This window comes from Macrobrachium nipponense, chromosome 17, assembly GCF_015104395.2.
Source record: "Macrobrachium nipponense isolate FS-2020 chromosome 17, ASM1510439v2, whole genome shotgun sequence".
Taxonomy (NCBI): Eukaryota; Metazoa; Arthropoda; class Malacostraca; order Decapoda; family Palaemonidae; genus Macrobrachium; species Macrobrachium nipponense.
The window spans coordinates 2,820,872-2,847,577 of NC_087210.1; the positions used below are offsets into that span (position 1 = coordinate 2,820,872).

A 26,706-nucleotide genomic window follows, 5' to 3' on the forward strand; every position below is an offset into this window, starting at 1 on the left:
TCATTGGTAATGGTCGTAGAGTCCACACCAATAGTTGCAGCACTGTCATAATTTAAAGATTACTATTTTTCAAAACTATATCCACCACGGTTGATCATAGGATAACCGTTTATCGTCCATCCTTATTTATGAACATTCGAGTTGGTCTCTAACTCATTATATGCCACTCCCTTCTCCCCCTCCCCTTTTATATTCAGTAGAACCTTTCACCTTCCAGTAGAAATGATTATCCTACATCTCATTTACATTCAAATCTCACTACCTATCTCCTATCATGATAACGTACCCTTCCAATAAATAAATAAATCTTTATGTCCCAACTCTTACCTGTTCTTGTTACAGCTGATCTAAGCACCTGAAAGGTATATGCTGTCTTGAGCTTTGGCTACCAGTAAATTGTATTGTTTGAAATATTATCTGTTTATTGTGCTAGCATATCTGAAGTTTCGGAAGCTATGTTTAGCCTGGCTTAGCCTGTTATTTGCAGTAGTTTCTTTATAGGTAGGCTGCACTGCTCTCTTCAGAACAGCTGGTCTATTAGCGCTTCATTGTATTCAACCTTTATTCTAATATCCTTTATTTAAAAATTTGCTCTAATTCCTTCAGTAAATTTCTACCTCATATCTTCACTTCCTCTTATTCTAATGCTGTCTTAAGCTCCTAATTAATTTTGGCATTTTTAATCATGTTGCATATATTTCTATTCCAATCCTTTTCATAGGATTCTTTTAAATTATTTTCTATCATCTGTTGAATTTTTCTCATTACGCTGCATAAAATGCATAACTGTGTTGTGGCTCAATATCCAACTCCCAGGACCAAGTTTATCTTCCTCAATGAGGTCCTTCTTAACAAAAAGACTAAGACAAAACTAACCCTGTCATAATCCGTATTTTTCTGTTTCTTATTTCCTGCTCATGCCATCCTTTTTCTTTCTGTGCTTGATGCTGTCATAAGGTTCTTGACCATTCTACTTATTTTTTATTTATTTATGATATTAATTTTTTTTGGGGGGAGGAGGCTGTTGGTGCCTCTAATTTTGTGATTTGTAATTGTCTAGTCCACCAGCATCTCCATCTGACAAAAAAAAAAAAAAAAAAAAATCTATTGTCTCTTACATGGTTCTGGTCTCAATAGTGTTGATATTTCCATCCTTTAACCACTGTTTCCTCTTTGTTTCTGATTATATTCTGGTCCAGGAATGATTATGCCCTGTTTTCTGAATTTCAGTCTTCTTGAGAATATTTCCTCACTGGTCTTGGTCATTACTATGTCCAGTGCCTCCTGCCTCATTCTGGTTATTTACATAACTAGTGTTTACTCTTCAAGTCTGCTTATGTCTGTGATCAGTGTCTCTACATCATATCACAATCAGTTTGCGCCCTGATACTAATAATTTGGTTAAGTCTGTTGAGAGTGTTTCTACGTATTTCTTTACAGGGAACATCAAGCGTGAATTGGCATGTATATGATTGGAACCTTCTCTTTGGTTTCTGCATTTCCAATCATGATCTTGCCTTTAACTTAACTTCACACAGCAGCATGTGGTTCATGCTTATGTCAAATGATGCCAACAAAATATGCTATGGATGCAAAACAGCATTGCAGCTCTCCAGATTTGTGACCACTCAACAGCAAAATGCACCATTTCCAGTTGAGTCCTTCAGCAATCAAACTTTATTCTTTCCTTAGGACAGTGTTTACTTAATTCATCCCTACCAAAACAAAAATTTCTAATCCCATGCCAGATGATACAGGACCTTTGACTTGTGCCACCCTGATTCTTTAGAGGACACAGATGTCAAATCACTCAACATAATGCCATTGACCTTTCTTTTAATGATGAAACAAATGCTTGGAGTCAACGGAAGACAACCATCAACTTAAGAAAGTTTGCGTGTTGTGTGTGTTCTCTGCTGACAAAGTACCCATTTAGGTTGGTTCAAATGGTTTACTCACCACACACAGCTGAACAATTCCATCACTGTTGAAATCCCCAGAGGGGGTGACCAAGGGATTTCCCATTGAGAAGTGACTGGTGTCTTTCTGCCACTGAAGACCCTCCAAGGGTCTAGAAAAATTCAGCAATTAAGATCCTTTTATTATAAGATTCTTTTGTATTCTGGTAAACCCTAGTCATGCAAAGCTGTATGCAAAAAAAAAATTAAAAAATAATGTACTCATCTAAACAAAGAAAAACAATCGGCAACAAATTGAAAACTATCCAAGCTTGAATATGCATACCTAGGCTGCTTAAATATGTATGGTCTCATTGATTATAGCTCAAACAAACATTAGCAGTACAGTATTTATTACTGTCATGAAGAACATCACTACAGTAGCCTGAATGTGAGGATGAAGTGAGTAAAGTAAGACCATTGGCTGGCTACCTCTCATCAAGCATTTTTTTCAGTGTTGAGTACTTCCTTAACTCTGACTTTCGATTGTATGATAAAAAACTTTGTACTTTGCAAATTTATGCTTTTGGAGCATTCATCTAAAAGAATTATTATTACTATTATATTATCATTAAGTAGTTTAACCTGAAAACTGAAACTTTTCAACTCTCAAGCAAGGAGTATCATTTGTGTATGTAAAATACATGGTTCATCTGTTGTATGGACTTGCATCCATTAAAAAAATAATGAGACACACCTGATGACAAAGGTGGGATAAAGACAATGAAATATAGTATAGACTGTGCAGTACACAGCAAACAAAATCATAAACTGCAGAGGCGAGAACAGTGAACAAAAGTCTTCAGTTTTGGGAAACCTGGAAAGTGAGAGTAAAGTAAATGACGGGTCTCAGTACACTAGTTCACTCACTCTCAACAGATTAAACCAAAGTTGCTTCATCAATAATTCTGAGAGACACCAATGTTATAAGGAGTTAGAATAAACATACGAACTTTAAGATACTACTGATAATGTATAAAGAACTGGAAATAAAAAAAGCCTTACTGGAAACAAACATGTATTTCATATACAACTTTTGAGTGAGTTTTCCAAGCAGAAAAACATTCATTCCTTCCATACAACCTAAAAGCATGGCTAATAAAATTTTTCTATAGCATTTGGTCACAAATGAAAATGGTCAATAGGTCTATTCCAATTATCTTATAAAAATGAAATGAAATATGACTACTAACACGGCTAAAGGAAAAATATTCTGTGACAGCAAGACTGGTGACATTTTTATTATGAATTTCCCAAATACTTATAGAGGCAAATCTCAAGAACCTAATTCAGCAAATTTGCAAATATGAACCAGCAACTTCCATTTTCAAATTGTACATTACCACTTATACTCCTTACAGAAGCATGGTGCATCACTCACTTTGCTAATAAGATGATAATCTTGTCACACACGAGTTTATCTACATAATGAACATTTCTCCTGCACAATGCATATGCACATATTTTTTCATTTTTTGCAAATTGCAAAATACTGAGCAGTGGCATGGAATATCTATTTGATATGACAAATGGTAGGGGTATGTGCAAACTTTTGGAACCAGCCACTGGTCCATGATGTATGGATTATTTTTGTCTAGAATCAGAACATTTACAAAATGAAGTATGCCCTATAATGCAACTAGCATCATAACTGAATGAACAGTTAAAATTACCACGAATGTAATACACGTTGCTTGTGACATTTAGCCTACATGTAGCAGATATGTCAGAGTCATGGGGGGGTTAAAAGCAAAATCAAGATGGCTGACATACTATAGTTACACATTCTAATAAAGCGCAACCAAAGATAGCCATGAAGTCCAGTTTTCAAATATCCTATAGGAACTAAACCAAAACTAACAATGAGATAATCATACATTAGTTTAATAAATAAAGCTTCAAATGACTAGAAAATTCAAGGTTCAAATACTGTATTTCCTAGAAGGATGAAAGACTCAAAATATCATCTTGAATAAAATAATTACCAACAAAACAGGTTCAAAATACTTGATTAAAATTGAGGAGCAAAGTTTTCTTACACAGTTTTAAAACTAGAATACAAAAGAACTGTGACAAGCTGCAAAAGTTCCAGAAATATTCTTAGCTGTTACCTTCACACCCATTAACAAATAAATGTTCAGTCTACAAATAAATATTTTTCTGACACTGACTTGTCGCCTGGTTGGTTGCCATTTTCATGTAAACAACAAACTGTAAACTAGGCTTTAAGCTTACTGTTATGAATTGAACAAAAAAATGATCTTCCATAAACATTATACCAGATAAGAAAATAGTTTGGAATATGCCAACAGCACAACTTGTATTCTTCTGGATCTTTCTTCTTTCAGACCTGACATAAATCACATACAGCATGACAGAGTAGACTAGAAAACAAACCTGTATTTATCAACAATTATTATACAAAATAAAAGACAACACTGCAATAAATGTACAAAATAAATTATTGAAATTATTGTACATGAAATATTCAACAAAACTTTTGTACCTGGACACACACATACCCATTTAGCAGTAATTTATACACTTTTGGCACATAAATAGTTATATTTTACAGTACTGTAATTACATGATAATGTCAATAATTACTTAACATATGTAACAGCATGAGAACAATATGATACTATGTGTTACATTTACGTAATGTGTGTATCAAGAAAACAATAAATAAATAATTACAGTAATTAAATAAATAAACATACATTATATATATACACCATTACCACTAAATTAGACAATAAAAAGATACAACTGTATTTATACTAAAACACAACTCAAAAAACAACTACAACTCTTTAGTCTAAAAATGGATTAAAAGTGTATAAATTCCTGCTGGGCATATAATTTACATTCTATGTTCATTGCATGAAATTTCATACATTCACTATTATCTTTCTGAGGATAGATGTCAAAGTCCAAGGAGCCAAATGCTGTTCCTCCCCACTCACAGGATTGCTCACAAATGTTGTGCTGCTTGTAATAAGCTGCCAAGCATTTTCTTTGACCCCTGGAACTACAGCCACTGAAATAAATAAAAGTTCTCCATTATAAACCACAAAGGGAATATTTCCTAGTATTAAAATGTGCAACATGATTCTCCAAATATGAAGACTTTTCTTGATATGCTAATTCAAAGGCAACGTGTTAACCGTAAAAAATTCTTAATACCAAATAAAGAACTTTATTGGTTAAGCTACAGGTCAAGGGGAAATGGTTCATCATGATAGTGTCATAACATAATTGTAATCAACAACACTTTCAAGTCAGACTTCCCTTTATGAGGTTTGGATTAGAAATAAATTTCTTCCCTCCTCTGCAAAGTGAACTTTCATCTGAATTCCAATCAGGTCCAATTCTATAGCTACACCATTTTTCCATGATTTCCTAGGCCTTCAAACTGATAACGTTCTCTTCTCCTACATAACCTGTTTCATGATCCAGTGTCCCCCAGGCAACGATAACATTCTCTTCTCCTCTAAATAGTACCTGTTTCATGTTCCAATATCCCCCCCACCAACAACAACATTCTCTTCTCTTCTATATACCTATTCCATGATCCAGTGTCCCCCAGGCAACAATAAAGTTTTTTTCTCTTCTAAATACCTGTTTCATAATCCAGCGTCCCTCAGGCAACAATAAAGTTCTCTTCTCAGACCTGCCCTTCTACCACAACTGAAATGTTCCACCTACCTACCTTCCCCATTGCTCACTATCATAACAACAGCACAAAAATACTCAGCAATTTGGAATGATCCAGATTTTTGTCAAGTACATGTTCATAAATACTGTACTACATGCATGCCAGCAATAAATTACTGACACATTCATGCTGTGAGCACAAGCCATAATCTCAATGATTTTTAGTATGCAGTTTCTAATTTTACTTTCCTTTCTCTTTCCTGAATTTTTCACAGACAAGAATTTGCATTCTGGTTTACATGCAGTACCAGATAAGAAATGCATCTTATGCTGCAACTCATTCAAAAGAAAACAATTAATAATCAATTTATATCAGAAAACTAAACAGACTTGAATTCATAATAAAATAACTTAATGGTATCACTTATCTCTAATGAAGAATATGTAAGTATCCTGTTTTTCTTTACTTATATTAAATATGGCTTTACTTTTAATTCACTAATTACACATATATTAATCCTGTTACAAATTACTATACAGAAAAATAATTCTTGCTACGGTAATTCTATTATGAACATCAGCAAAAACCCTGTCAGCAGCAAAGAGGATATTTAAATGCTTTTATGATACTATGAAAACAGACAAAATCTATAAACTCTGCTGAACTGTTTACAATGCTGCAGACACAAAAAGTGAGGAAACTGATTGCTGGGGACTTGGAGATCCATAAGTACATACAAATAGCTAACAAAACTCTTCTTCTGTCTTTGATAAAAGATTTTAGCATCCTGGAGCACTGATGGAAATGTGTGCTAAATGTAAGTGATGGGTTTGACCGAAACAAACATGAAAGTAAGTCTCACCTGATTTGCAATGAGATTTCATATCTGGGATGCAGTTGCTCTGATTATGGCATAATTGCCTAATTCCCATACTCGTCAATGTTTCCTCCAGCCAATCTGTACCATTATATCTGAGAACACTGATTTTTTCATGTATCTGTTGAAGCTGATATCCAGGTGGAGCCAAGACATCTGGAGGCATTGTTCTCATTCCAGACGGGACAGCTGCAGTTGTTGAAACCTGTTTAGGATGAAAAGCATAATTTCTATGATGATACCATGCATCTGAACCTCTTTCTAGCTGTTCACTGTGATCGTCATGAGTTCCTGATGTCTGCCTTCCATGATGGCGGTGAATTGTCGGATGCTCATACACTTCTGATGCCTCCTGAGTTTCCTCCTGAAATTTCCTCCTAAGGCGTGAATTTTCAAAGTCTGTTATGGTGGTCGATGGAGGTTTTAAGCCATTTTGATTATTATTGTATTCTTCTTTCAAGCTTGCCACACTATTTTTATGAAGCAAGGTATGAATTTCACTAGAATCACTAAAGTTTGAATTCATCACAATAGTAAACTGCTGTTCATCACCATTTTTACCAACATCAGTGGGGTCAGTTTCAACATATCCATCATCATTTGTTAAGCTACTCCTTGTTGTTCTACGGGTCACAACTGGGGAGGGTTTTGAAGTCTTCACAACAGTGGTAGTGAGTTTGTATTCCCAAATTTTAAAAATAGCACCATGACATTCTCCATTGGAGAGTAGAGCTGCCCAAGATACAACACCGCTGTGTTCATACTCTCGATCCCAAGCGATGTGACCGTCTACATGAAAGAACTGTATCTTTGACTGACAGCTCGGGCATTTACCCTTATTATAAACCTTAACTCGGCATGGGTCTCTTCTTTGTGTGTGGACAGGGAAAGCATGACCATAAGAATTTTCATGTGGTACAGGCTCATCCACTGGAGCACTATTGCCGAGAATTTGATTAAGTAATGCTGTGAGATGAATCTGACCAGGTTCCTCTGAAAACAGAGCAAGAATAATTTGTGATAAAGTAAGTTTATGTGAAATGTACCAGACAGGATTACAAATAATTATTATTGGGCTTTCACAAGAGAATGTTAGCAAAGCTACATTGCAACATACTCTTCCCTCCATATATATTATGAATAATTATTAACTTATGCAATGTATACAAAACTGAAAGCTATGCCTTGCTTTCTTTTGAGTAAAACATTGAAAAAATTCACATTGACATTTTAAAAAATAACAAATTTATAAAAAAATTTATAGGTTGTAAACCCCAGACTTATTACTTTTACAAATGCCTTATACACCAGGCAAACTATAGAATACCCGAACGATTGTTCATTGAAATCAACAGGTACTGTTTGGGCAGGCTCTTATCCTCCTGTAGAGAAAATCTCCTTAAATGCTTTTAACAAATAGGAATATTCTGAGGGTCAAGAGACCAAACCAGACACCTCCAAAACTCAGGACATGCATTGTAGCATTCTTGGAAGGTCTTGTAAGGTCTCCTCCTAAGGTAGAGGAGACTACTCTCATCAGGTTGTACAACTGTCATAACTAAATATATACAAATAACATTGCCTCCCAAGGGACCCCTAGCATCTTTGCTGTGGCATCTTTATGCGGAATGAAGCAAAAGATGAGAAAGCAAAAAATGCAAGCAAGTACAAATTAAAAAAACACAGAACAGCAAAAACTACAGAAAATTATAAATGTACAAAGAGTACAAAATTAAGTACAAAAGGTAATATGCCTGCTGATTTACAAACTGAAGATTATTATTCAGTAGATGGACCTTATTCATAAGAAACAAGCCCAAAGGGATCACTGACTTGAAATCCAGGCTTCCAAAGAAAGTAGATTAAACTTTAAAATCTGAAGCTAAAAACCCAAGATATAAAAATTAAAAATACCATTACACTGAGAAAAACATCGAAGGAGCCAGGCTCAAACACCATGAAGCAAAAACCCAAACCAAAAGGTGATAAAGGAGTAAGGGAAGGAAGATATTAACTCCTCAGGAAAGCTGGCCAAGAAAACTGATCCTTAACACAAATAGAGGTAGAGGGAAGAATGAAGTCAATTGAGAAAAGATAATTGGATCATTGGAAATGAAAATAAGAATCTTATTTTTATGGTGATTGTTAATTAAGAATTAATCACAGAACACTGACAAAATAGTACTGAACCACTTGTGTTTATAGAACAATACCTGCCGATAGTACTAGCAAACATGGCAAACTAATCAACACTTGAAAGTAGTTTCAATGACAGTATTTTTGTCTACCTCTGATCTTTATTTTATGTTTTGAATATATTTTCAAATTTTTGCAAAATCCACTGCACTACATTTTGTTTTGTAACAGTAGCTGTGCTTATTCTTGAAGGGGGAAGGGGTAGAAAAGGGTCATCTGATGAAAGACAGACAGATGACTGGAAATAAAATAATACAAGAATATCAAAAAAGAATCTTCCCTAGTTGCTGGCTGTTAATTTTAAGCTGTTCCAATGCCTTGTGATATAAGACTAAATGAAGCATGCTATAATGCATGGGAGATTTCATCAATTTGATTCATATGCTTTCTGTGTCAAGATAGATCTGAACTTTATACAATTTTAATATTACCTTTAAAATATCCAGCAATAATGTGATAAGACTACAGTATGTAAACTGATTTGCACTGTGCTCAGTAAGGTTTGGTCAAATAAGACCTATTAATGGTAGAATACAGTACAAAAATGATACTATATAATATATTCAACTTACAAACCTGGGTGTCAGAACCTATACTTATTGCACAAAGGGAACCACATGTAACTGGTGAAAAAAGTCTATCTTAAAAGGTTCCTATAAGCAGTTTTAAGCTCAAGTGGGAGAGGTATGTAACCAATTATGTACCTTTGTATGCAAAGGCTAACTGTTTTTAGAAAGTACAATTTCACATCTTTAGGATATGCACCTCAGGAAAACTGAATACTATATTAAAAAAAGATAGGGAAGAAAAAGCCATGGCAGTACCAAATTAGCAGTGAGACTTGAAACAAAATGTTCAGAAGAAACTCAACCTAAAAGGATATATACATCTGAGACTGGTAAGAATAAAAAAAATTCAAAGGCTACGATTTCAACACGAGAGCTATGTGCGACTTTTGGGATGAAGTTATAACAAATACCGAAAAACTAAAAGTAATGAAAACTGTGACAAAAGTAATGCTGTAATGCAGACACTTGAATAAAAAAAAATTAAGCAATGAAACTAGAAACAAATGAAAATACTACATTCAAAGTATGTGGAAGCGCAAATCATATATAAGGTAGGTGCAACAGACCATACTGCCCAGAAACAACTATCTCAGTAGTTAACCATCACTTCCATGGAATTTAGGAATAATAAACTTGGCCTCATCAACCAAAATCAGTAAAAAAATATCCTTACAAAAAAATGGCTTAAACTTTTTATGAACACATCAGACACATTTATTAGTAAATACTGCTCGACACTGGGTTATCAGTAAATGAAGTTGACCTTAGATTTCATGTTCATATATATCTAATAACCCAAAGTTAAAAATAGGAAATAAACAGAAATATTTCAATTGCTTTAGGACAAGTTATAATAAATTTTCTTGTATACAATATAGAAGACTACTTACTTTCTCCCTCTACCCATATGCAAGTGTAGTGAATCATTGGTCCTTCCAAAACAAGCGTCAAGATCTTCTGGCATTGTTTAAGTATGAATGGGGTACCAAGGACACTTCCTGACTGCCCACTGACTAACACCAAATTGTTTATTGGAAGAAGTGACTTATTGGGGTTGTGTGAGTCAGTTTCAGAACTCCAAAATTCTGAATCAGTATATTCATTATTCCATGGCTGAGGGGATTGGGTCAATATGCCATACATTAAAAGATCATCATAACTGTCATTATTTACATCTGGGATAACTATTGCAGAGCCCGGGTTTAAAAGTCTGGCTGGAGGCCGTGTACTATGAATGGGGTTGGAATCTCCATGGGCTTTCCCTGTAAAGGAAAAATGATATTGTTAAACTACAATAAAGTTTTGTACATACTTACCTGGCAGATATATACTTAGCTATAGTCTCCGACGTTCCCGACAGAATTTCAAATCTCGCGGCACACGCGACAGGTAGGTCAGGTGGTCTACCTTACCCGCCGCTGGGTGGCGGATGTACGAACCAATCCCCCTTGCTTGTCAGATTTTTCTCTTCCACCTGTCTCCTGAGGGGAGGCTGGGTGGGCCATTAATCGTATATATCTGCCAGGTAAGTATGTACAAAACTTTATTGTAGTTTAACAATATCATTTTTGTACATGAACTTCCCTGACAGATATATACTTAGCTGATTGGCACCCTTGGTGGAGGGTAAGAGACAGCTAAATAATACAGGTAAGACGGGAAACAACTAATGTTGTAGGATATAAAAACCTTGGTCCTCACCTTTTCAGGATGAAGACTTCATAGATACTGTCTCTGAGTCTGCATTGCCTGGAGAGCTACAGCTAGGACGTGACCTGATGCTGAAAGACTCTCGGATCTACCACTGGGATATGTGATCCCCTATTGTGGTAGAATCCAAGTCGGATCCTGTTAGAGGGACCTTGTCCGCTTACCTAACAGATCCTTACCACTACCTCTGCAAGGAGCCAAAACCCACCAGACCACCTAACCAAAATACAAAGGGTTAATATTACGACAAAAAGAGGTGCCTCCTGCAACCTCTTTCAGACAACCAAAAAACACCAATATAAAATATAGGGTAACATAAAAAATTTACACAGGATAAGTTTCAGCTCCCTGCCCCAGCACCGAATCCGCCGATACGAAAGGACCCAAGGCGAAGCATTTATCATATGTGATTTTTACATCACGTAGGTAGTGGTTTGCGAAAACCGATTGGCATCTCCAAAAAGTCGCCTCCATCAAGTTCCGCACAGACATATTTTTTCTGAATGCAAGCGAAGTTGCAATGGCTCTCACCTCATGAGCTTTCACTTTCAGTAGTCTAAAGTGTTCTTCCTTACAGGCAACATGTGCCTCTGTAATAAGGCTTCTCAGAAAAAAGGAAAGAGCATTCTTCGACATGGGCCGAGTGGGGTCCTTTACGGAGCACCAAAGCACATCTTGATTAGCCTTAAGTTGTTCCTTCCTCTTAAGGAAATACTTCATAATTCTCATAGAGCAAAGAGTTCTTTCAGGCTCTTCCCCTACTAAAAAAGATAAACTACGAACTTCAAAGCTCCTGGGCCAAGGGCGTGATGGGTTTTCATTCTTTGCAAGGAAACTTGGAAGAAACGAACACACCATAGAATCTTCCTTAAACCCTACATTGCCCTCAATAGCTTGGAGCTCACTCACTCTCTTAGCTGTAGCTAGGGCCAAAAGGAAGATAGCCTTCTTCGTCAGATCCTTGAAAGAGGCTAAGCCAGGAGGTTCGAATCTAGACGATCCAAGGAATTGTAGAACTACGTCTAGATTCCAGTTCGGTACCACATGAGGACGCTTAATGGTTTCAAATGATCTAATAAGATCATGCAGGTCCTTATCATCGGATATATTTAAGCCTCTATGCCGAAATACCGCCGCCAACATACTGCGGTATCCCTTAATAGTTGACACAACAAGATGACATTCTTCTTTGAGGAAAATAAGGAAATCCGCAATTTGGGTCACAGAGGTACTGGAAGAGGAAATGTTCTTCCTCTTGCACCAACGTCTGAAGACATCCCACTTTGACTGGTATACACGCAAGGTGGAAGGTCTCCTTGCTCTTGCGATTGCTTTAGCAGCTGTTGCTGAAAAGCCTTTTGCTCTGACCAAACTTTGGACAGTCTGAAGCCAGTCAGACTGAGAGCGAGGAGATTTTTGTGGTACCTGTTGAAGTGGGGTTGTCTGAGTAGATCGCTCCTTAGCGGGAGTGATCTTGGAAGGTCCACCAACCATTCCAGTACCTCTGTGAACCATTCTTGGGCCGGCCAAAAGGGAGCGATTAAGGTCATTCTCGTTGAATCGGACTCTACGAACTTCTTGATGGCTAGCCCCAGGATCTTGAAGGGGGGAAACGCGTAGACGTCGAGTCCGCTCCAGTCTAGAAGAAGAGCATCTATTGCTAATGCCTCTGGATCTGATATCGGAGAGCAGTAAGGATCCAGCCTCTTGTTCTTTGATGTGGCAAAGAGGTCTATGTGTGGTCTGCCCCATAACTTCCACAGGCTCTGGCATACATCCAGATGAAGGGTCCACTCTGTGGGAAGGACCTGATCTTTCCTGCTGAGGAGATCTGCTCTTACATTCCTTTCTCCCTGCACGAACCTGGTGAGAAGCTTGATTCCCCTTTCTTCTGCCCACAGAAGAAGGTCTCTTGCTGTCTCGTACAGGGAGAAGGAATGCGTCCCCCCTGTTTCCTGATATATGCCAGAGCTGTAGTGTTGTCCGCGTTGACCTGCACTACCGATCTTCTGACTTTGGGCTCGAAAGCCTTCAGAGCCAACCACACAGCCATCAACTCCTTTCTGTTGATGTGCCAGGCTACCTGGTCCCCCACCCAGGTACCTGACACTTCTCTGGTTCCCAGGGTTGCCCCCCACCCCATGTCCGACGCGTCGGAGAACAACACCAGGTTGGGGGTCTGGGATTGAAGAGACAGTCCCTTCGCAAAGAGGTTGGGATCTGTCCACCAACATAGATGTTTCTTGACGTCCTGGGATAACGACAGGGAGAACGTCAAATCCTGAGAACGACGACTCCAATTCCGATGAAGAAAGAATTGGAGCGGTCTCAGGTGCAACCTTCCTAGGGAAACGAATTGCTCCAGCGAGGAGAGCGTCCCCAGCAGACTCATCCACTCCCTCACTGTGCATACTTCTTTCCCTAAGAAGGTTGTTACTCTCTCGAATCCTCGGGCTATCCTTTCCTGAGAGGGAAAAGCCCGAAAACTCAGAGAGTTCATCTGTCTCCCGAGATACACACACTCTTGCTCAGGAATTAGTGACGACTTCTTGAAATTGACGAGAAGTCCCAACGCCTTCGTCAATTCTAGTGCTACTTGTAAGTCCTTCAAACAACGATCTTCTGAATTGGCCCTTATTAACCAATCGTCGAGGTACATGGATATCCTCACCCCTTTCAAATGAAGCCATTGAGCCACATTCCTCAAAATCCCCATGAACACTTGAGGGGCCGTCGAGAGGCCGAAACACAGCCCTGAACTGAAAAATTTTTCCCCCCATCATGAATCTGAGAAACTTCCTCGAGGAAGGATGGATCGGTACGTGGAAGTAAGCGTCCTGTAAATCCAAGGAAACCATCCAGTCCCCTGGACGAAGTGCTGCCAGCACTGATGAAGGCGTTTCCATCGTGAACTTCTTCTTTTCTACGAAGAAGTTCAGGGCGCTTACGTCCAACACCGGTCTCCATCCCCCTGAGGACTTCGGAACTAGGAAAAGGCGGTTGTAGAAGCCCGATGAACGATGGTCTGTCACTAGTTCGATAGCCCCCTTCTCCAGCATCTGATCTACTGCTAGATGGAGAGCTTGATTCATGATGGGGTCTCTGTACCTGGCCGTCAGTTCCCTTGGGATGGTCGTCAAGGGAGGTCTTTCGACGAAAGGGATGAGGTAACCTCTCCTCAAAATAGAAAGGGTCCAAGGATCCGCTCCTTTTTGGGCCCAGACTTCTGCAAACTCTAAGAGTCTGGCGCCCACCGTTGTTTGAAGGACTTGCAAGTTATTTGGGGGCTTTAACAGACTTGGCGAAAGTCTTAACCCCGTTCTTGAGGTCTCCGACCTCTAAAACGTAGAGGTTCTTGAGGAAGACGCCCCTCGAAAGGGTTCTCGAACACTTGACTTTTCCTTCTTAGCCTTGGTAGGGAAGGAAGGGCGAGGTTTTCTTGCCGACTGTGCCAAAAGGTCCTGGGTGGCTTTAGCCGAAAGCGATCTCGAAATGTCCTGCACTAGATGTTTAGGGAACAACTGAGCAGACAGAGGAGCAAACAGCAAAGAAGACCTCTGGGCATGGGAGACAGACTTCGTTAAGAAGGAACAATAAACAGACCTCTTCTTGCACGATCCCACCGGCCCCATACAGGGAGGCGATTTCACTCGCTCCATCTCTTACCGACTTGTCCATACAAGACAAAACACACATGAGATCTTCTGGCGAAAATGACTCTGGCACTTCAATTTTCTTGGCTAGGACCCCCAACGACCAATCAAGGAAGTTAAATACTTCCAGCACTCTAAACATGCCTTTTAGCATGTGATCCAGTTCATTCATTGCCCAAGTTGTCTTAGCAGAGTTAAGGGCAGCTCTCCTTGTCGAATCTACCAGCGCCAAAAAATCGGAATCAGCTGAAGACGGTAGACCCAATCCTAAGGACTCTCCTGTTTCGTACCAGAAACCAGCGCGTCCTGATAACTTCGAAGGAGGAAAAGCGAACATCGTTTTCCCCGCTTCTTCTTTGGAAGCCATCCAGGAACCAAAACTCCTCAGTGCCTTCTTCATTGAAAGAGTTGGCTTCATCCTCACACAAGAAGAACTCTTCGCTGTCTTCGCCGTTGAAAAAAGTGAGTGAGGAGAAGGAGGAGCCGTAGGAGTAAAGGAATCCCCAAAAACTTGCAAAAGTAGCTCTGTAAGCTTCTTGTAAGAAGACACAGCAGCAGAAGTGTTCGGTTCCTCATCGGAACCTTCCAGGACGTCTTGTCGAGGCGAGCGCGTAAGATCCTTAGGTGACGAAGGGATCCTAGTAGGAGTTGAGCGAGAGGTTGGAGAACGCCCTCTCTTAGAAGAGTTCACATCCACTAGAGAACGATGAGAAGATCTGGGTTGTCTACGATGAGACTCCCTCTTCGAGGTAGACGGAACCTCGGCAGAAGAGAGGGTATGGGCTCCTACTCGAGAATCCTTGGAAACATCCACAGCGCGCTACGAGGAGGCGAGCGCCTGCTAGACCTCTTTTTGCGTCTATCCTGAGGCGAGCGGCTGCCATGAGAAGAGCGCCTATCGGGAGCCAGCGCTTGAACGGCTCTCCATACCTGTCCAGTTGAGTACGATCAACGGAAGTTCGACTGGAAGGCGAATGCGCCTACTAGGAGAAGGCTGCTTGCGAGACTCTTGACTTCTTAACAAGAGGGTAACATTCAGGAGAAGGGCGCTTCAAAGCTAACGAGCGCCTACCTGGCGAAGGGCGCTTCCGAGATTCCTGGTGCCTACCAAGAGACGAACGGTCAGGAGTAGTGCGCCTAGAAGCGGGAGAGCGCCTACACGGAGAAGGGCGCTTGAAAGACTCTTGTTGTCTGCCCCGAGGAGAATAATCAGGAGTATGACGCCTTAAAAGAGACGAGCGCCTACTAGGAGATCGATGTGCAGTAGGCTCTTGGCGCCTACCTTGCGGGGAGCGGCTAACAGCAGGCCGTCTATCATGCACACGACTCCTACCAGACTCTTGACGCCTGTAAGGAGAGAAGTCACGATCCGACACTCGAGGAGAGCGACATCTGGAAGAAGAACGCCTACTTGTATAAGGGCGCCTTCTAGGATCTTGAGGCTGCTGAGGAGAAGTCCCACGCGAGGGAGTTGAAGAAATAGCGTGATGAGCAGGTGCAGTGCGCTTACCGGAAGCGGGAATCCAATCTGGAGAAAAAACTTCTTTCTCCATAGAGCGTCCTACCAATGTTTGGCGCCTTGAAGTCGAAAGAGAGCCAGGAGAGCGAGGGCGCTCACGTGAGCCCCTACCTTCATACGAAACCTCCCAATATGAAGGAGAACGCCTAAAAAGAGGAGAACGATCCTCTGAAGAGCGGCGCCTAGATCTCTTGATCGGAAGAGAAACGTCCTTCTTCCTAAGTGATCTAACTGCTAGAGAATCTGCTAGCGCCGTGATCTGAGCTTGAAGTCCCGCGAGTACTCTCGTAGGAGAATCTTATTGTTCTTCCTCGGACGCAGGCGCAGAGCGAGGAGTGCGAGAAGAAGAACGATCACAGGATTTCTTGGGTTTCTTCGCCTCCATCGACGTTTCTTCCGGGAAAACCTCCGGACTAGAAGCCAAAGGACTGCTGGGAGCCTTCCAAGCCCTCTTCAACGGGCACGACGCATCCAGGGAGTTCCAACCTCTCTTCGGAGAGGGAGAAGACGAAGAGGAGAAGCAATGGCGTAGGAGCTCCTTCTTGTAGCGATCCGAGGCAGCCTGGGAGCGTACTTCAGGATCTGCCGAGGGACGCCTGACCGGATGGGGGTTCTCCCTAGCCCTCTTGCGGCTTTCGACTTTCCTACTCCACTGGAACTGGGAGTCTGGAAGAGGTCTAGGCCTAGAGGCACTAAGGAGCCGGTCAGACGCACCCTCCACAACACTGGGGACACTGCACTGATCACTAACACTCTCCTTACCTTCCAACTGACGAATCTTCTGATCCATAGAAAGAATCGTGGCTTCTCAGAGCTTGCCGGCCTCCGAGGCGGGAATCTTCGGCTTCGGTGCGGGGAGCAGGGGTCTGCAACTTGGAAGAAGGTTTCTAATTCTATGTTAGTATTAGATCCACATCCAACTCACATCATTCTAGATCTACTAGAACTTCTAGAGGAAGCCTTACGCACTCTATCACGTTCCAACTTCCTAACATAAGAAGAGAGAGCCTTATATTCTTCTTCATTCAATTCCTTACATTCACTACAAGGGTTAGCAAAAGAACATTCATTCCCCCTGCATTTCATGCAAACCGTGTGAGGGTCTACCGAAGCTTTCGGCAACCTCACCTTACATCCTTCATTCACGCCAAACCCAAACAAAAACCGCAGTTTTTAACTACTGAATCTAGGTCAGACATCGTTAAAGAAAATCAAAATCAAAATCAAAACCGGTCCACAATCGCGTTATGCCAAGCCAAACAAAGCGAATACGTCACCAAAAGAAGTCCAAATTAACTCCAGGCAAGCGAGAATCGAAAAACTATTGAGAGGAACCGACAACAGTTGTTATCGTTCCCGCGACAGAGAAAAATCTGACAAGCAAGGGGGATTGGTTCGTACATCCGCCACCCAGCGGCGGGTAAGGTAGACCACCTGACTTACCTGTCGCGTGTGCCGCGAGATTTGAAATTCTGTCGGGAACGTCGGAGACTATAGCTAAGTATATATCTGTCAGGGAAGTTCATGTACAAAAACAATGAAATACTTCTTTGTCAAAGGCCAAATTAACATAATTTATTGTTTTGCAGAAAAATATCTATAATCTCCAACAAACAAATACTTAAGTTTATTGGTTATAAATACACCATTTGAAATTACATGAAGCCACTGGTTATTAGGGCAGGTCACTTTTGTTTCATACTAAAGCCATAACATTGAAATACTGTCAGTTGCAGAGTTGAAGTGCGTACACAATACTGACTACGAAATACCTTATACTAACAAGTATTTAGTCATTTAAATTTATAAAATTTTGTGAAATACCTCCCCATGTGTGCAACAAATTTCAAATGTTAATGACTGAAGATTGACGATTATTTGATAGAAATACGTAGTATGAAGTTCACAGTCTGATGATAAGTATTATTGCACAACTCTGTCATTGACCAAAACAACGCAACAGCAGGCGAGACTGTACGATTCTCCTATTGAGCGATGTCTAACCAACTTCAAAAACACCAATTCACTAATTACAGGCAGTCCCTGGTTAACGGTAGGGTTTCCGTTCCAGGCCGGGTGCCAATAACCGAAAATCGTCAATAACCGGAATATCATAGTAATAAATGGAGTTTACAACACTGTAAGCATTGATCAGCACTGAATAACTGCTTATGATACCAATAAACTGCTCAGGACACCAATAAACAGCTTACCAGCTCCAAAATTGCTTACTAGCGATGAAAATCTGGTTAACAATACCGTTAGCTAAGCTTCGTAAACTGATATGCTGCTAACTGATATCACCGATAAACAGGGACTGCCTTTATGTATTTAAAATCCAATTCTGGTCTACTATCTCTTACTAAATGATAACAGAATGAGAACGGAGTGCAATGGCGAGAATGGAAATCACTTAACATCCAATAACAGTTTACTTTTTCTCAGTAACTATGGCTAGCCACCTACAAGTAGTTTTCATTCATTTATAATGGCCTACTTACTCCACTAATAGCAAGAACAGCATATGTACAATATTTAGGTTTGAATAAATCACAGGTTCATAAAAGTAAGGTAAGTTGCCTGTGCTTATATAACACTAACCTTCAGTTTCTTTATGTTGATGTAAGTACCACATTATTGATCCATACCGAGCTTCTATCATGAAAACCATGGAGTGACTACCTCTCACTAAGCAGTCTGGAACATGATCTCCACTAACATCCAGCTAGAATAAAAAGAAGAATATTACAGTATGTATATACCATAGAGAACACATTATTGGCCAACTGCCAATAAACAATTTGTCTTACCACTATGATAGTTTCCTGATTACTCACTTCTCTGTATCTAATGAAATGTGATACATATTTTAAAAGAATCACTTTTTTATATAGTCAGAATCCCATACAGTATTATACATGCTATAGTTGACAAGCAAACACTATCCATTTTCAACATCAATTTCTCATGACATTTTCTTTCAACACTAGTTACAGTGGATTTAAATGTGAATTCCAGTCCCAAAGATAGTACTATTTCTTATATCAGGACAGAAAATGGAAAAGTTATGCAAATTAATCTACATACAGTTACCAACAAACAAATATGAATGCTATTTGGATTTGAACCGATGACAAAAATTCTTCCTGTTCAAGAACTCCCTCTTTACAAGAAAATATCAACTGAGGAACTGTGACTTATGGGAAAGAAGGTACCACCAGACAAGAAATACTAATCTAAACTAGCCTTTGATACTACAAGAATATAATTTAAGCACATTTACAATGGTATGAACTTTGAATGTAATGTACCATATGTCGGTGTATGAGTTGATATTTGAAGACTAAAAAACCTCTCCAAAACCAGGGGTTGACTTATATGCTACGTATAAAACGTGAACTTTTACCCCTTCAGTGAAACTGCCTATATACTACACACTTGCAATAACGTTTGCAGCCCACCACAATTGTTTTATATTGAAACTCATGTTTGGTATAAATCAAAGTTGCTAATAATATCCATAGTTTGCACAGCACAGCATTGCATTAATAGTAATAAAATGGCCCTGCAAACCTACCATTCAGTAAAAATTAATAAGTCATTCTGCTACCTAACACATGCTTACTTGCATAGCCTATGAATGATACCAACAGGTTAGGTAGGTTGAGTTTATTTGCACTATGTGAGCTAAGCCCTGGATATCAAAATATCACAAATAGTACTGTATTTTATTTGCCATGCATTTGTATAGGAAGTGGTGCTGCCTTATTTTGGTGGTCATCTTATCCAGTAAATATAAGCCTAAACCTGAATTACATCTCAAAATTTTAGGAGTCAACTTATAAACTGGATCAACTTATATGCTGGTAAGCATGATAAAATGACACACAAAGTTATCAATGACTGCTGATGAACAATAAAATTTCCTTCTGCATACTTGACAAAAATCGTCTTTCAAAACTAAACTTACAAGATCACACTGCAAATCAACTGGACATTCTCTCAATGGTATTCGCCAGTTCTCACGGCCCAAATTTCCATCAAGCATTAATAAGCCACATTGTCCATCACCAATTATGTCAATTGCATCATCTTCACCATCATCTCCCTCACCACAGTTATTACATCCAGTTGATAATTGATCTGAAATATAGAAAAATAGGCTCTAAGTAGTATTTAACACAAGATTTTCCATGCAATAAAATAATGCAATAACAATATTTTGGCAGAGCTTTAATTCAAACCAAACAACAAAGTTCCTGTACAATACAGTGTACAAAAATATGTTGTATGTCTTTCTTCATTGTCAACTATTTTTCACATAAGGTTATTCAACCTACAGGTAGAATGTACTAAAACCCAAATTAGTATCTCAAATATCATTTCTTGAAGCAACTAACCTTCACAGCATCTCAATGACAGAGCAAGCCCTCAGCCTTTGGGAACACAATAAGAACTCATTAAGCATCCTACAGATGGACCATTGACTACTTCCTTGGGACTCATCACTGAACCATACAGCCAGTCAGACTATTTTCTCTTAGTAGTGCCTACCTCACTACCATCTCAGCTTTTTGCTCCCATCCTACCATCTCAGATACAAGACTAGACTTACTTGTCTTTTTATTTTTTTTTATTCATTTTATTTTTTTTGTGGGATGACACTGCCATTCTGACTTTGGAACTAAGCTATCAAGACTTCTACAAGGAGTCAGCCGTTTCCCTTTCATCAAGGTCTATGTCTCTCAATCTCTGAACCTGGAACTTCTATCTAAATAGCTTGTCCTATCTTTTGTGTGGCCCCATGTACGTATATATACTGTAATGATAATTTTTAGGTTTTTCATTAACATAGGCATTTGGTAAACTAAAAATAATGAAACAGTTGGAAATTTCAGAAGATGGCTAGACTAGCCTCATGCTGGCCATACTGGTTCTATTAAGTCCATCCCTCTGTTGCTTTTGCCCTTCCTCTGCACCCTTTCACGATGCATTTACATCACAGTACATATATATAAAATTAAAACCTACTCCAACCTTGCTGTATAATCCAAGGGCAAATTTAAACTAAGAGTCTACATCATTAGTGATGCAATCCTTGAGAATCAAGATTGCCCAAACATCATTCATTGTTCAAATTTCAGGCATGTAACTGCCTCTGGTTCATCAAACTTCTTGTCACTCCACTCCTCACCAGTATAGACAGCCTCAAGCTACATGCATGTCCCTGCAAGTCTGTATAATAAAGGGATTTTGACGAAGGAAAAACTATTTCTGTGCAATGGCCCGTGTCGCCCAGTGAAATATCCCTTCAGTTCATATTTCTAAGGTAAATAATACTAACATTACCAGAGAAAAATAAAAGAGGGGGATGTCAGAGTATCCTGACTCGCTCACCCTAAATAAAAAGAGGGTGTCGGTATGGTACTGGGGCGAGTGAGACCACTACCACGGACCTCTTGTCATTTAAATCTCTCCTCCACCAAAATCCCCCTGCCAGAGAGAGCTGGTACACAGCCCGCGCCAGCAACTACTACTACTCACCCACCCACGCTAACACCAGCGCCTCTGGTGGCCATCCTTGACGTTAGAACAAGCTTGGGCATAGGGGTGGGAGAGAAATTAGGGGAGGATTTCACTGAGCGACACGGGCCATTGCCCAGAAATAGATTTTTCCTTCGTCAAAATCCCTTTTCTGGGCCAAGCCCGTGTCGCTTTGTGAAATAGTACCAGAGAATTAGCATAAGCTTGGGAATAGGTATAAAAAGAGGTAAGAAGAAAACACAAAATTACAAAATATGAGTGTAATCTAGTTTAAATATTTACAAAGTTATCATATAAATCTTAATTAATGCAATTAATGCATAGTAACATATGTTAGCCTTAAAATACTTAATAGAACTTAATATTATACTTATGCTAACTTATGATAGGGCTTAGTACTATACTTATTCTAACTTATGATAACTTAAAACTGGAAAATATCAATATATACAAAAGTGAGTCACCCTAGCATAAAAATAAGGGTGAACATCACAATATAGCCTTATTCGGCAACTAAGTATAGGTGTGAGTGACCCTAGCATAAAAATAAGGGACACATCACTATGTATAGCCTTTTTAGGAAGCTAAGGCTCAAATAGGGTTGAGCCTGGTGGTAGGTTAAAGGAAATTTGTTAGTGAGGCAGGTAGAAAGGAGATCTGGATCTATGACTAAAGCTACTTAGACAGTGTCAGGAGAAACTGTGTTTCCCGCTGCTACTGCCAGAAATTTAAGAGATTCCAAGGATTTCAGGTAGTGACGTTTGAAAACTGTCAGCGACTTCCAGCCTGTGTATTTCTTTAAATCTTCAAAATTCATATGTTGGAAATAATTAATTGAGGTGGCTACTGCCCTGATGTCATGGACCTTAGGGAAAGGTCGTCACTGGACATAGAGAAGGGTCTTAAGGAAGAGGGAGGATCTTCCAAGGGGCCCATCTCATTAAGGGGTCCTCGTTTATAGCCAAAAAACTACGATCTGGGGATAGTAGAACTTCTCCTGAGGGGAGAAATTCAACATGGCCAGAGTCTCTAGAGAGAGCCGACAGTTCAGATATCCTGGCTCCTGAGGCCAGACTCAGTAAGAATAATGTTTTCCTTAAGAGCGTAATATAGTTACATGAATCGTTGTCAGAATCTGAAGCCAGTTTGAGAACGTCATTCAAGAACCATGAAATTGAACTAAGCCTTTCTGATGGTCTGAGCCTAGCACAAGCTTTAGGGATAGACGAAAAGTAAGAGTCTGTTAAGTCTATCTTAAAGCCAAACTGGAAGATTTTCTTTAAAGCTGACTTATTGGTCGTAATAGTACTAGCTGCTAGACCTTTTTCAAATAAGGATCTGAAAAAGGATATAGCCAAATTAATAGTCATGGTTCGAGAATCCGTTTCCTTCAGGAAATTTGCCAGTTTTTTAACTGCTGCGTCATACTGATGCAATGTTGATTCTCTTTTATCAGATTCTAAGAAAAGGATATTCTGAGGATCAATATTTGCATCTCTTTTAGCCGCGAACTTCATGAAGTCCATAAAGTTAGGGTTTTGAGAATTCCTGAGGAAGCAAACACAGTCCTCATTTGTACTGATTGAGACAGCTTGGGATTGGGAATCCGTTGAGGCCGGAGACCCAATTCCAGAAGGAGAAGGTACCAATTGCTCTTGGGCCAGTCCGGGGCTACTAGAGCAACTTGTCCCTTGAAAGACCTGAGCTTGTTCAGGACTTTCAATAGAAGATTCACTGGAGGAAAGATGTATATCTTCTTCCACTGATTCCAATCTATGGACATGGCGTCTGTGGCATAAGCCAGAGGGTCCAGGTTGGGGGCCACATAGCAAGGGAGCTTGTGGTTCGATTGTGATGTGAAAAGATCCACCTGGAGGTCTGGGACCTTTTGGCCTATCCACTGGAATGAACGCCTGTCCAGGGACCACTCCGATTCTAGAGGAACTGATCGAGACAGGGCGTCTGCTATCACGTTCCTTACTCCCGCCAGATGAGAGGAGGATAGATGACATTTGTACTTGGCTGCTAGAGAGAAAATGGATATCATGACATGGTTCACATGACTTGATTTGGATCCTCCTCTGTTGATGCAGTGTACTACCACTGCACTGTCCAATACTAGTTTAATGTGGGATCCCTTGGCAGGTAGAAGCCTCTTCAATGTGATGAATACTGCCATAGCTTCTAGTACATTTATGTGAAGCCGGCAGAACTGAGGTGACCAAGTCCCTTGTACTTTTTTGAATTGGGAGTATCCTCCCCAACCGCTTAGAGAAGCGTCCGTGTGGATAACCAACGCCGGAGGAGGAACTTGGAGAGGGACTGATTTGGACAGATTCTTGGCCTCCGCCCAGGGGCGGAGACGTTTGCGGAGAATCGGCGGGATGACTGACAACTTGTCTCGAGATTTGTTGTTTGCTCTTGAGCGCCAAACTCGATTTATATCTTTCAATTTTGCTTTCATCAGAATGTCTGTAACTGACGCAAACTGGAGAGAGCCTAGGATTCTTTCCTGGTTTCTCCTTGACGTCTGTTTGCATTTGAGGAATTGCCTTGTTGCTTTGGCTATTTCTTTCCTTTTGGCCAACGTGTGTGAGTGTGGGAGTTCAAATCCCACTGAATGCCGAGCAACTGAAAGAGAGATTCCGGCGTTAGCCTGGACTTGACCTTGTTTATTTGGAACCCCAGATGTTCCAGAAACTGCATCACCTTTCTCGTGGCTTTGAGGCATTCTTCGACGGTTGTTGCCCAAATGAGCCAATCGTCCAGATATGCTACTACCATTATCCCTTGGGATCTTAGTTGTTGGACTACTGATTCCGCTATCTTCGTGAATACCCTGGGGGCTACGTTCAACCCGAAGGGCATCACTTTGAAGGAGAATGCCTGGTTTCCTAGCCTGAAGCCTAGATATGGGCGGAAGTGCCTTGCAACTGGGATATGATAGTATGCGTCTGTAAGATCGATAGAGGTGGTGACGGCCCCACGGGGAAGTAAGGTCCGTACCTGCGAGATAGTCAGCATTTTGAACTTGTCGCAACGAATGAATAAGTTTAGACGGGACAAGTCTAAGATTATTCTTCGTTTGGTTGAGCCTTTCTTTGGCAAGCTGAACAAGCGTCCTTGAAACTTTAAATGTTTGACTCTTGATACTACCCATTTCTGAAGGAGTTCCTGTGCATACTCTGTCAATTCCTTTGTTGGTTCTTGAAGGAATGTTTTGGATGGAGGGGGACCTTTGATCCAACTCCATCCCAGTCCTTTGGACACAATGCTCTGTGCCCAACTGCTGAATCCCCATCTGTGACGATAGAGGAACAGCCTCCCTCCCAACTGAGGGTCCTCACTGACTTGGGGCGGGGCGTGATCCACGTCCTCCTCGGAAGTGCTTGCCCCTGCTCGGTGTCCTTCCGCCACCTCTTTGGCGAAATGCACCTCTAGCCCTGCTTTCTCTTCCAAACCTATTAAAGGCTTGGAATGCCTGGCATTCAAAGACTGGATTGAAGGCTGGAGATACTGCGTAAGAGGTCGAGGGCTGGTTTTGTGAAGTCAGTAGGAGAATCAGTTGGGCTTAATTCTTCGCCGTAGACGGCCGAACCACCTGGGACATTGGTACAGCTTGCATTACTTGCTGTTGCTGAGCAGCCTGGAAAGGTGGGAACTTTCTAGGCTTCTTCAGCTTCTTCGAAGTTGAGGGGGTGACTTCTGGTTTCCTCTTGGAAGAAAGTCCCCAACAGACCTTAAGGCTCTGATTGAGCCTAGTTGCTTCATACTGAACCTCGTTCACCACTGCTTCGGGAAAGAGGTCAGCGCCCCAGATAGAAGACGCAAGCAGCTTGTTTGGCTCATGCCGGATCGTGGCTTCCTGCAGTTGCGTCTAGCTATCACAAAGTCGTACAGATCACACTGAACAGTGTGTGTCTGTGCTTTGGCTAAGAGTTTGAACAAAGGTTCCGTCCCGTATGTGATTGCGGCAACCTCTGTCATAACTAGGGCATTCAAAGTCCTCCCTAACCTGGTCCTAGCATCAAATTCTGCTTGGATCAGGTTATCCGACAACCTAGGGAGCCTCTCCCCAAATTGTACAATTGCACAATCTGGTTTGAGCTTCCCAGCCGTGAAGGTAGTTGGCAGATCAGCCCAGAGGTCTTCGGATCCTGGAAGGAGAAGAGATGTTGGCTCTGTCTCCCTCAGTTGGGGCATAGGCTCGTCTTTAATGGCGGCCTGCATGGTTAGCTCTGCTAACTTTGTGGTAAAGGGGATTGGCGCTTCCTCCTCTGCCACAAAGATAGTAAATGGACTTTTGAAAGCCTGAAGTTTGGTATTGACACAATCCCAATCTTCTAGACTTCTAATCCATTCTCGCTGTGCCTGACCCCAACTATAGATCATCGTCTCTTTCGGGATCCTATCCTCCCTCCTCATTGCAGCCTCCGTCAAACGAGCATAGCCCATAAAGGGTGGTTGGAGGTTGGCGGGGTGGAACTCGAAGTTCTCTATTCTCCAAGTATCACAATCCAGGATGGTGATCATGCCGTCCTTGAAGGGGGCATAGGCTGCGACCCTCCAAGGATTGCTCGCCGTGAAGGGAGGAAGAGACTCGTAGTCTGGCATTGGTTGTAACGCCATGCCTGACTGAGGAAGAACTGCTAGGGGATTCTCCCTGAGACCCGCCATCAGATTCTCCTGGTTTGCCAGCCTCTCCGAAATACTCCGGATCACTTGGCCAGACTCCTCAAACGAGGTGGAGATGCGCGAAAACATCTGCTCGAACCTGTCGTTAACCAAGTTACCGACCAGGATCCCCATCTGCTGCATTATGTTTGCAGTGAAGGCCTCTGTGTCGAAGGGACTAGGGTCCCTGACCAACATAGGAGTCTTAGGGCGTGCTCCGGTGGACGTAGAAGGCTCCGGCTCTGTGGAAGCACGGGCCTTATCCTTAGAGGACTTGCCTCTGGACCCTTTTGACTGTGAAGTCAAAGAGGACTTCCATTTCTCTGCTCCGGGGTGGTGAGCCGGAGT

The 26,706-nt window shown here is 40.9% G+C and overlaps 1 protein-coding gene across 2 annotated transcripts in view; it reads right to left on the reverse strand.

Annotated features, from left to right (window-relative positions):
- Window positions 1-2,959: 2,959 nt before the first annotated feature.
- Window positions 2,960-26,706, reverse strand: part of LOC135196122 (uncharacterized) — a gene marked incomplete at its 5' end in the record, with an annotated part of 29,291 nt that continues 5,544 nt past the window's right edge. Inside the window, 5 exon segments of one of the 2 annotated variants that reach the window (XM_064222590.1) lie at window positions 2,960-4,998; window positions 6,479-7,486; window positions 10,149-10,520; window positions 18,742-18,865; window positions 20,111-20,283. In XM_064222590.1, coding sequence (XP_064078660.1) covers window positions 4,850-4,998; window positions 6,479-7,486; window positions 10,149-10,520; window positions 18,742-18,865; window positions 20,111-20,283 — 1,826 coding nt within the window. 2 annotated transcript variants of the gene reach the window in all.